At 32.7% G+C, this 11,666-nt stretch overlaps 2 protein-coding genes across 2 annotated transcripts; one reads left to right on the top strand and one right to left on the bottom strand.

The window, feature by feature from the left end:
• Positions 1 to 1,777: 1,777 nt before the first annotated feature.
• On the bottom strand, positions 1,778 to 2,442 carry LOC106104833. The gene is made up of 3 exons (XM_013285007.1): positions 2,267 to 2,442; positions 2,044 to 2,173; positions 1,778 to 1,943 (listed from the first exon to the last, which is right to left on the bottom strand). The coding sequence occupies exons 1-3, from the start codon at positions 2,368 to 2,370 to the stop codon at positions 1,842 to 1,844; spliced, it is 336 nt and encodes a 111-aa protein (XP_013140461.1). The 5' UTR covers positions 2,371 to 2,442; the 3' UTR covers positions 1,778 to 1,841.
• Positions 2,443 to 2,690: 248 nt separating this feature from the next.
• Positions 2,691 to 6,717, top strand: LOC106104832 (GTPase HRas). The gene is made up of 2 exons (XM_013285006.1): positions 2,691 to 3,334; positions 5,432 to 6,717. The coding sequence occupies exons 1-2, from the start codon at positions 2,939 to 2,941 to the stop codon at positions 5,609 to 5,611; spliced, it is 576 nt and encodes a 191-aa protein (XP_013140460.1). The 5' UTR covers positions 2,691 to 2,938; the 3' UTR covers positions 5,612 to 6,717.
• The last annotated feature ends 4,949 nt before the right edge of the window (positions 6,718 to 11,666 follow it).

Here is an 11,666-nt window from a genome sequence, read left to right as displayed (position 1 = left end):
TAATGTATACATTTTATGTTTTGTTGAATACACCTGAGATAATCTTTTCGCACTAGCGAGAGGGACATAGTCTTCTTCGTCCGCATCAGGTTAAGTTCAGTGTCGGGCCGATATAGGCCTGTTACGCAGTGAGCGTGTTAATAGCAATCCGTCATAGTTTAAACCTTATTTTTTTTTAAAGTGGCAAAAGAGGGCACGGTAACCTGAATCCATCGAAATAGCGAAACGACCGCTGCCCACATCTACAATTGTAGATGCGTTGCCTAACAATTGACGGAGCAGGAGACGCACATAAAGTGGATATTTCCCCTTTCTATATGTCTACACCGTCAAATCCATTTTGCTCTTTCTATCCTTTCGTTAAACGTAAAAGGTGGAAAAGGAAAGACGATTAAAGGCCCTCGGGACGTAGTGTATAAAGTCCATACATACATCTTGTAGGGTATTCACGTAAATGTTCCTGTCCTTGTGACTATGCTCTTGGGAAACTTTTAAGTTTGCGCAAAATTTGATTTTAACCTTAATTTTTCTGAATTAAAAAAATTCTCACACTCATAATTTTCTTAAATCTTGATAATCTGTTTTTTGCTTAAGATAATTGAAATAATGACAAGTTTGAGAAACAAAAGGGTAAAATATATTACAATGTGTTTTATCTAGTAAAATCTATACTTATTTCACTATTATAATTATTATAATTCACAATGGGAAAAATTACGTGTTGATTTATATGAAAAAATATGTGAAATAACATTTTTTTAATATTACATTTGCGTTAAAAACGAACCAGGAAAATTACCAAGAAAAATATCCTGAGTCATTTTTATAATAATCGTTGCCGGTGTTAGAGGTGAAGGTACAAAGTCTAAAGTTTACGATCTGTCTCTAACGGGATCAAAGTCTAAACAGCTAGATGTAGATTTTTTTGTGACTGAATGGCCACTGTTTGCCTTGAAGGGGCATTTACAGATACACCGGGCTTGAGGTGGCCGAGCGCAGATGGCTTAGCGTAATCCTCGTTTATGTCTAACTAAGCTCGAGGGCACCCTCAGGAGCCTCGGCACGAGCCGTTACTTCGTTATATAGCCCAGCTATCTCAGTCGATAGAGCATGAGACTCTTAATCTAATTTGTAGCCATAGCTTCATAACTTTTATAGACATCTACCCCATTCCAAGCAAAAAAATAAGACGATCCTTCCTCAGGAGATCTTAACACAAAGAGATTCAAAAAATATATAGAAGAGGCATAGTTGATACTTCATTTGAAACATTTTTCACATAATCTAATTATTCAAACACTGAGAAGTGTCAAATTCGAGTGAGTATCAAATTCGACATTATTACCGTACAAAGAAATTACCGGTCAAAAAAAATTGTTTCCTATGTCTAGTCTATTTTATAAATGTCTTTGTCTTACAATGAGAGGCGCTAGTGTGCTATTATAATTTAGTTTCTAATATGCCCACCGAACAAAAAATCTTTTCGGTCTATAAATTTAAAATTTTTATGAATAACTCCATATAAAGGTTATATAAAGATCTAACCTAAGCAGCGATTTACTAAATAACACTTAATAGATGGTTAAAAATATTAGGCACATGGGTAATCATTTTAGCTGCGTAGAGAAGAACGTGCTTTAAAACATCGATTAAAGTGATTGAATCGATATAGACTAAATACAGACTTTAAAACATGAGATTGAAATTCAAAATCCAGTATGAAAAATCGACGTTTAGCGAAAAGTTATCAATATTTCTACAAAAAATTAAATGTGAATAAATATAGTAAACCTCTTTATTGTTTAAATCCATATTTCCAAGAAACCATTAAAAGTAACATATTAAACATCAGGAGAGGCGTAGGAAAGGCCAATGTTTCTCAGTTCACAATCTTCTTGCAGAAAATCTTTCACTAAGAGTTTCTTTAGAGCAGCGCGACGAACCTATAATAAAAAATTATAATTTAATATGATATGAGATTAATTATCTTGAATAAATCACGTCAACAGAAATGCCTACTTGTTTTTTTTACTGGATCCTTACCGCTAAAGTTTGCATTTTAGCCTGACGCAACTCCTCGCGGATGAACATCATTTCTGGTCGTAAATGGTGATGCGCCAGAGGATCCATTTGTATTGAGAGACGGGGATCAATGGACGCCAATTGTTGGTCGCTGTTAAAAAAATTACTCATTTAAATTATAGTTTACATCGTGAAAATGGTCAAATATGTACATACACACGACTAGAAAAAAAATAAAACTAACAAATGGGCACCAACATCCGCTTCTAAAATTCCCGCCTCTTCTAATGCCTCAGCCTCCACCTCCTCCTCTTCCTCCTCCGCCGGTTTTTCCTTTTCGTTGGACATTTTTTTTCAAATATTCAAACTAGCGTATTAAAAAGCTTTTTAGGCTTGTAAAATCTTATAATGTTTGCTTTTGTTAACTTTCAAAGTTTAATATTTTTTTGATTGTAATTCTGTTGTCTTTTGTTTTGCGCCAGTTGCAGAAAAAAAGATAAGAACGAACGATTTATACTGCGATTTTTACAAGTTAATATAATGTACAAACATTACATTTTAATATTTCCTCTTTATAATATTAGTTTAGATTTTGTTGTTCAAAAGTTTACCACAATTTGACATTTACATGATTTAGCACTCTGTTGTGTCACGTGTAAGTGAGATCTGTTTTATTTTATCTGTGGTTAAAAAAGGGTGAGTGAACTGCCTCATTGTTATTTATTGCATTTGCCTCTAATAATACATTAATTAGCCGATTTACTGGTACAGTGAGTGCAATAACATACATAACAGGCCGTGACAGCCATGCCGATGTGAGTAATATCAGAGGTGTGGCGCGTCTCAGTGGGGCGTCGTTTGGTAGTGCAAGTGACATTAGATATACGAAAAAATAATTTTACTATCTCGTTATAAGATGACGGAGTACAAGTTAGTGGTGGTAGGGGCCGGTGGCGTGGGTAAATCTGCATTGACTATACAATTGATACAAAACCATTTCGTTGACGAATACGATCCTACAATCGAGGATTCATATAGGAAGCAAGTGGTAATAGATGGGGAGACATGTCTCCTTGACATCTTGGACACAGCTGGTCAAGAGGAATACTCCGCGATGAGAGACCAATATATGAGGACGGGAGAAGGTTTCCTGCTGGTGTTTGCAGTGAACAGTGCTAAGAGTTTCGAGGACATTGGCTCGTACAGGGAGCAGATCAAGCGAGTTAAGGACGCGGAAGAGGTGCCGATGGTGCTAGTGGGCAACAAGTGTGACCTGCAGGCGTGGGCGGTGGATATGACACAGGCGCGAGAGGTAAGTTGTTTACCAACATCCCTTATCACAGCTGTTGCTTTAAACATCATTACTATAAATAACTGTTCTTTGTTTGTACTGACATTGATGTTTTTACAAATGAAACCTAAATATAATCTATTTATTAAAATCTTTTGATTTATTTTCTTAAACTTTTACTTCAGATAAGACAATTTAATAATTTGATAAAAAGTTTACAATATAAAATTGTAAAATGTTACAATTTTACAATATAACAAAAATTCTACACATACATATTTTTATCCATATTAAGTGAATTGTCACTTTATTGTTCACATTTATTTGTCTCCCTTTTAATATAAACATTGATTTAAACATTTTATTGTAAAACCAAATTCAATATATTACTTGAGGAAGAATAAATTTTATTAAATTTTTATTTAAATTTTATTGTAGGTAAGATTTGGGCTTAAAATTTCTATTGATTACCTTTGTAGCTACACACAAAATTTTGATACTAGCCTACTGTGTAGAGAAATGTCATGTTGGTATAAGTTTTTCTTGTAAACAGCCAATCTTAAACATAAACATGTCCAGCTGTTCACCAAATGTATAAAGTTTACTGTTTGTTTATAAAGTAAACCACCCTGTCTACAATTCTGTTATACTAAGCTTGGCCTAATCACATCTAGCAGTGTCCCCTTCTCTGTCAATTAAAAGTAGACAGTTGTCTATGGGCAGGCAAGCTAATGGTGATTTCAACTTGTTACTTGGTTGATCACCTTTTCTTTAACAAACTCGACAAAATCTAAATACCATAATCATACTTACCCATAAATTCATGTTGATGCATTTATGGGTTAAGTAAATATATCAGTCTTTTCTTCCTAAACTTAACTATTTAGAATTTTTTTTTCTTTATTTTCTCTTAGTCTTTGTGCAATTTACTGCCCATTCGAATTTATGTTATTTAAAAAGAAGAAAACATGCATTTAAGGTATCGCAAATATTCATAGCTAAAATGCTGGTAGAAAATAAATGCTACACCCTGGGAGAGATTTTATGGGGTCTTTGGTCACTTGAGGTTCGGAATCGAGAGGGTTTTAGTGAGTCATATCTTATACAACCTTGTTGTCCTCCTAAAAGACTATATCTTTAAAAGGTTTTCACCAACACCAAATAAGGGGGGTTAAGAGTGTTATGTGAGCTATATGCATACCTGTCGACCAACTGTAGTCTCTGAGCGGTCGCTTAATCGCAGTGTACATTAAAACTGGCTTGAAATACAACTTCGAGGGTAGTGACTTTGAGTAATTTATTTATAAACATCCTAGTTTTATTTTTATGCAACAATATTATGACACAATGAAGTTATGAATAATCGCTTTGTGTGTCATTGTTATGTAAAAACATATGACATATTTACATTACTCATTACTCTGCATATTCAGCTATGTTGACTTTATACTTGAGATAGATTTAATTAATTTTAATTGTACATAAAAGAAATTCAAACTTACAAAACATACTTTCGCCCGCTACTTCGTCCACACAATATTAAAATTAAAAGTAGCCTATAGTATGTCCGTCTATGTCAGCAACTCTTCAGTGAAAGTCCAGACAAATCTGTCCAACCGTTTCGGAGATTACTTGGAACAGATATGGTTTGTGGACAGATAGACAAAAAAAAAATTAAATGCGATTCTCGTTATCAGCAATGCAAAAACATCACCTTCCCAAAATCTTGAATTTTACTTTTGATATTACAATCGGACACTCCAATTTTATTATATGTATAGAAGATAAAGATTATAATAGCTTTCGCCCGCGACTCTGTCCACATACAATTAAAAAAAAAAAGTAGGAAGCCTATGTGTTCTTCCAGACTGTCCTCTATATCTATGCCAAATCTCATCAAGATCCGTTCAGCAGTTTAGGCAGCAAACTCTAACATCCATCCATCTAACTTACGTTTTTATAATATTAGTATGATTGATCCAAACATAGAACTTGCTGTAGTTGGTATATCGGACAAGACATCATTTTTGAGGAACTTATTTTGATAGAAGAGATGTGTTTGCTAACAAGAAATTAGTCCATGCTACTATATTAAAAAGTGAATCATAATGTTTTCAGGTAGCGCGAAGTTACGGTGTCCCATTCGTGGAGACATCAGCCAAGACACGTATGGGGGTAGATGATGCTTTCTACACGCTAGTCCGGGAAATCCGCAAAGACAAGGAGAGCCGGGGCAAAAAGTATAGGAGAGGTAACAAGGGGGGTTCACGGCGCCCCATCAAATGTGAATTGTTGTAAATTTTACATTTTAATTCTAATTCTCTTTCAAGTTCCACAGTTTATCGTAAGATCACTGCTGTTAAGTTGCGAACTTTTTTCTAAGAGGTTATACCATTCGAATATGACGTTTTACGATTGCATTATAGCTTACAGATAGTCTATAGATAGTTAATGCAAAGCACAAAAGTCAGTCAAAAATTCCTCCCGAGTCCTTTTGGGCTGGATTTTGAACTGCAGTAACAATACTACGGGCCTGTCCCACCAAATTGTAAATTGTCTGATAATCTGATGAAATATGTGATGGAAGTATCGGATTTCGGTACACCAACAGTCACTTTTAAGCTAACAGAGCCGCTATCAGCCAGTGGTGAGACAGGCCTTTAATTTTAAACAAACTTTAAAATTATATGTAACTATCTATAGATTATATATGTTATCCATATTATAGCAATTCTCGATACCAGTTGTGAAATATTTTTAATGAAGTAGGATAAAATTGTACTTTCTCTTTGTGTTTGTACACTAAAGTTTATGCAATATCCAGTGAGAATTGTATCTGTTAAATACATAAGAGTAAAGATTACATATGTATAGTTTTCACAAACAATCAAAGCATTTCGATTGTCGATATTTTATGACGAAACGATGAAATATTAAATGACACTTATGTCTTAAAAAGTAAAATATTGTCTCTGGTTTAGTAGAGCAATTGGCAAGCTCACATAATCCAAATTTTTCTTGTACATAAAATGTTATCAATGTTATGGAATATTTTTAAAGCATGGTATGGAATATTTACATTACATAAGAGTGGCCGCACACCAAAGACAAAACTATCACACAACCGTTGTGCGATTGTTCGCAATACAACTGATTAGTTGCACAGCTATAGAGTAGTGTACTTCCATATAAGCTCATAGGAATCGAAGCGAAATTAAACTATTGTGTGATAGTTTTGTCAAGGGTGTACACACACACTTTAGTCTTGGGCTTAATCGGACATCTGCAAGTGCGCACCGTACTAGTACAATTGGGAAAACGTACTAGTACACACTTTTAGTACCTTTAGTACTTCAGATTTGTGAAAACACAATAACATGAATAGAATATAACGAGGGTTGTATATTACTTCACATCAAATTTTAAGCAAGGTCAAACATATGTTATTACCGAAAATAAATTTAGTTATGAATAATTTTATCCACTTTTGATTCTCATTATCGAAGGTGGATGCTTCAATCTGACAAAAAGGCGAAAGGCGTGTAGCGTACTAAAAGTACTAAATGTCCGATTAGCAGAAGCCGTTCGGTAACGTTACTTTTAGTACAGTGCCGAGTAACATTACTTTTTAGTACATCGTACGTGTACTACCCAAGACTAACACACTCTAAAGCTAACAATTACTTGCACGGAAAAAGATATGTTAAGATAACAATATGTTAGCTAATTTGATTACTTGAAACTGTTAGCCATATTGAAATAGCTTATATACTGAGAAATATACCATGGTATCCAATTTTATATGTCACAGTCAGACTATAAACTATGACAGTATAAAATCCTACTAGAAAGATGAAAAATGTCAAATTATTTGTGAATCAAACAAATAAAAGATAGATTGCATTTGATGTTTCATCAAATTAGCCGACAGTATGAATGAAAAATTGACTATTTACAATCTATCTGTGACATGCTTGTATTTTTAATAATTGCAAGTATACAGTAGTATTATTCGGTTTTGGCTTATTTTTGTACATTTTATTACATTTATGATCATTTACAAAATTATATTAATTGCCTTTGGAATGCACAAATGCTTTTATAACTGCCGAAGTATTTTTTACTATTATCTTAATGTTTAAAACTATTTTTTTGTCTTTTTAAATCATTGCTACAGATAAAATAATTAAAAATATTTGCATAGTTAGGGATAAAATAATGTTAGAAATATATTTGTCAAAGATCTATGAGAATTAGTTGAATTACTATGTTAATAGAGAAATCTTAATCTACAGGATGATTAAATTCTTTCTAAGTCTGACACTCATACATTTTATAGCTTATATAAATTAAATAGAGTTGTCACGTTAAAGAATGTCTTATTAAAATTTAAATTCGATTACCGATTCAGATTTAGGCTGTCTAAAAAATATATGCACAAAATATGTTTATGAATAAATTTTCTATGTAACTGGAAACTAAATTGTATTAACATAATTATACTGTCAACTTTTACAATCATGTCTACAACTGTCATGACAGTAATAGTGTTGAAAATAGAGCATCCTGTATGTTTGAGTATGTTTAAATTGTTGATGTAACGAATTTTATAGATTCTTATCAATTATAAAGGTGGCTAGCTTTTGTGGGCAGTGATTTCTATTTCTTATATAAAATTTAGTTTATAAGAGGACTTTGTTAAATGTTTTCTACATAGCTTGTAGGCGATACTGTTTGTACTGCCAATGCTGTTTGCAATTTATGAAAATTATCTCTATTCTTGTTGTGAATGGAATTGATTATTATAATTTTAATTAAAAGTTAATCTTTGTATTTAGTTAATGGATAAATTCCGGTCCGATGAACTCTGTGCTACAGGATGTTTGGAAATACTTTAACATACAGTCAGAAAAAATAATTTCACATAGCAAATGTAAAATAGATAAAAAATTACTACAGTTAGGACCTGTCCCACCTAATCGTAAATTTTCGATAACAATCCAACATTAAATATGAGATGGAAATATCTGATTTTTTCCTTATCTGACAGTGACGATATTTTTAAGCTATCTGAGCCTCTATCAGCCAGTAGTGGGACAGGCACTATTTGTCTTATATATGAATATAATCTGCAATTAGGAGTACTCACTTATGTTGTGGGATCCCTTAGTGATGAAATAACCGCATGTTTTAAATTAATTCTTGTACTATTTCACTTGTAATTGTATATTGCATTCTTTGCAAAAATGTACTGTAACATTTTGTTGAAAAATTAAAAATAAAAACTTCTTTATTGCCATCCAAAAATATACACAGAGAGAGAGAGAAAGAGAGAGAGAGAGAGAGAACAATAACATACATGAAAAATTGTAACAGATGGCAAAAGGGGAGGTTCAGCTTAACCCATAAGGTGATTATGCTCTATTTCGATATATTTGATTTACGATGAAAACGCACAGTTTAGTAAATTTTGCAAGTCTTAGGTTAATTTTAAGTATTTGGCATATTCAGTGTATAATTAGTTTTTTGGTGCTGTTATTGCAGAATTGTTTATTTTCAATTATTATCCGCCGAATATATTTTTAAGTACAAAAGTAAAGCCATAGTTTTATTAAGTTGCCAATAAAACAATGTTATTTATGAATGTCGGTAAATGATACTGTTAGAATCTTTACTTTTTATGTATAAAATCAATTTGATGGAAAAAAATCTTTTATTGAACTTTTTGCTGCAATATTTTTTTTATTTTTTTTTATTTTTATCATGGTCAATTATTTTTCCGCCAATTATAATGTCTTGCGATTTGTAACTAAGCTGCTAAAATTAGTATCTAATATAAGTATGTAATTACTAATTATTTTATTCTTCCAGAAGCGAATAAGGTTGTTTTGCCGAATATACTAATGTTCCTAGTTTTAATACTATATTGTGGAAATTAAAACATCCTCTAACTTCAGGGGGTAGTTAGAAAAATTCATTGAAAATCCTGTATGAAATAGAATGTGGGTATTTAAAGTTACGCTGTACAATGAAATGTTTAACGAATTTGGTTAAAATATACTTTAACAGTGGGCATAGCACGAAAAATTACAAGAACGCATTAAAATGTGATACTTTTGCATGTATCGGATACAGTACACCAACAAACCTCAAGCTTTGACAAAGTGATTATGCTTTTTCGAAAATTTTCGTGCTATACCCCCATTTAGGTTTTTAAGTTCAATAAAATCATAGTTATAAATATATATAAGTGAATTACAATTTCTTACAGTAGCTGCCATGGATTTTTTTTCATTTTGCCATCGTTTTTTTTTCATTTTGTAATTTTTTTTTTGTATTTTACGAAACAATTTTGTACTTGTACATTTAAAATTAAAATGCGTATCATAAAAATAAGATATTTTGTTGCTAATGCACAATTTTTTGGTAATAAGTTTAAAATAACGAATAATTCTGTAAAAATAGCGCAAGTGTGCGTGCTAAATGAATTTATTAAATTGGCATTACCTATGTTGTTTTATTAATCTATTTTCTCATTATGTGTTTTCAAAGCTTTAAATTTATTAAAAAAAATCAAATCCAGTGTAAGGAAATCACTGCTTTCTTACCCGAATATTTTTCCACTGTGTACACTGCACTACCTTCGTGTGAACCCTTCAGATGTTAGGATGTACCATCATACTAATATTATAAATACGATAGTTTAGATGGATGGATGGATGTTTGAGACTTTGTAGCCTAAACGACTGAACGGATTTCGATAAAATTTGGTATGGGTGTAGAGGATAGTCTGGAAAAACACATAGGCTACTCACTTTTGTTTTTTTTTAATTCCACGCGGACGGAGTCGCGGGCGAAAGCTAGTTATACTATAAAATTATTACCCAAAACCATCAATGTAATGTGAAACAAAATAAGGGTTCCCTAGACTATAAAAATCATACCAATATTATAAATGCGAAAGTTTGGATTGATGGATGTTTGTTAGAGTTTGTAGCCTAAACGACTGAACGGATTTCGATGAAATTTGGTATGGATGTAGAGGATAGTCTGGAAGAAGACATAGACTAATCACTTTTGTTTTTTTTTAATTCCACACGGACAGAGTCGCGGACAAAAGCTAGTTATACTATAAAATTATTACCCAAAACCATCAATGTAACGTGAAACAAAACAAGGGTTCCCTAGTCTATAAAAATCATACTAATATTATAAATGCGAAAGTTTGGATTGATGGATGTTTGTTAGAGTTTGTAGCCTAAACGACTAAAAGGATTTGAATGAAATTTGGTATAGATGTAGAGGATAGTCAAGAAGAACACATAATACTACTCACTTTAATTTTTTTTTTAATTCCACGCGGGCGAAAGCTTGTGTAAAATAAATATAAACCTACTGCAAATGAAAACAGTACCTGTACATAGGGGAGGATCCTAGACCTAGCCTAGATAGTGGTTCGAATGAAAGACAAAATTATATGAAAAATTCGATATACCTTTAGCTTTTTTCCTTTCATACAAGCTACAATATGCTCTTTGCAAGCTACAATATGTATTTCAGACATTACCTATTGCTATTTTTTACAAATATACGCAGTAAATTTTTGTAGACTATCGCAAAGTCCATCACAAAGGATAATTATTAGGCATGTGATTATTCGAATTGATACAATATTTGTAATAAGCATGACAACATAAAGTAATTGCCAACATAAGCTTGTTATCGTATTGCTGATTATAATAAACAAACTAATATTGATTTGATAAGACAGAAAGCAACAGTAAGTTCATTATGTCCCAAAACGTTGAACAGTGGTAGAGCACGCTCTAACATTCGCACGAATGGGCCGGCTCGCCCCCTGCAATACCACTATCACACAGAAGAGAGGCGTGAAGTGAAAGCAACCGCGTTTCGTCTGATAAGTGTGGTTACGGAGGCCCAATTTCAGTCCCTTTCCCATTCCACACTTTGCCTATAAGGAAAGGATTGGATGGGAAAGTTAATTTGACGATGGAGGAGACGCTTAGAAAGGGGAAAATATGCTCTTTATATGCGTCTCCTCCTCCGTCGATTAAAGTAGGCAACGCGTCTATATTTGCGGATATCTATAGGCAGCGGTCACTTCGCTATTTAGGCGGTTGCTTGCTCGTTTGCCACCTTATTATATATAAAAAAAACACTTTGTTATGTGTTTCGTTTGTCCCCTTCCTCTTATAAAAAATTAAAATGTCTGCAATCGCAACATGCTTTTTGAGTAGCCATGTACTTAGCAAAAAATTATTACACCACTTTTCCTTCGATTAAATTCAAATATAAAAATCTAATTCCCTTTGCCCAAATATAGAAAAAGTCA

This window comes from Papilio polytes, unplaced genomic scaffold (assembly GCF_000836215.1).
Source record: "Papilio polytes unplaced genomic scaffold, Ppol_1.0 DF823399.1, whole genome shotgun sequence".
Classification (NCBI taxonomy): domain Eukaryota; kingdom Metazoa; phylum Arthropoda; class Insecta; order Lepidoptera; family Papilionidae; genus Papilio; species Papilio polytes.
This window is presented reverse-complemented; position numbering and strand designations above follow the sequence as displayed.

What these genes read in the sequence shown, in the direction of transcription:
- LOC106104832 (XM_013285006.1), top strand. Translation starts at nt 2,939, where the DNA reads ATGACGGAGTACAAGTTAGTGGTGGTAGGGGCCGGTGGCGTGGGTAAA. An exon ending in ATATGACACAGGCGCGAGAG is followed by an intron (nt 3,335 to 5,431) that starts GTAAGTTGTTTA and finishes TAATGTTTTCAG; the next exon opens with GTAGCGCGAAGTTACGGTGT.
- LOC106104833 (XM_013285007.1), bottom strand. Translation starts at nt 2,370, where the DNA reads ATGTCCAACGAAAAGGAAAAACCGGCGGAGGAGGAAGAGGAGGAGGTG. An exon ending in GCGGATGTTGGTGCCCATTT is followed by an intron (nt 2,174 to 2,266) that starts GTTAGTTTTATT and finishes TTTTTTTAACAG; the next exon opens with CGACCAACAATTGGCGTCCA. An exon ending in CTAAAATGCAAACTTTAGCG is followed by an intron (nt 1,944 to 2,043) that starts GTAAGGATCCAG and finishes TTTTTATTATAG; the next exon opens with GTTCGTCGCGCTGCTCTAAA.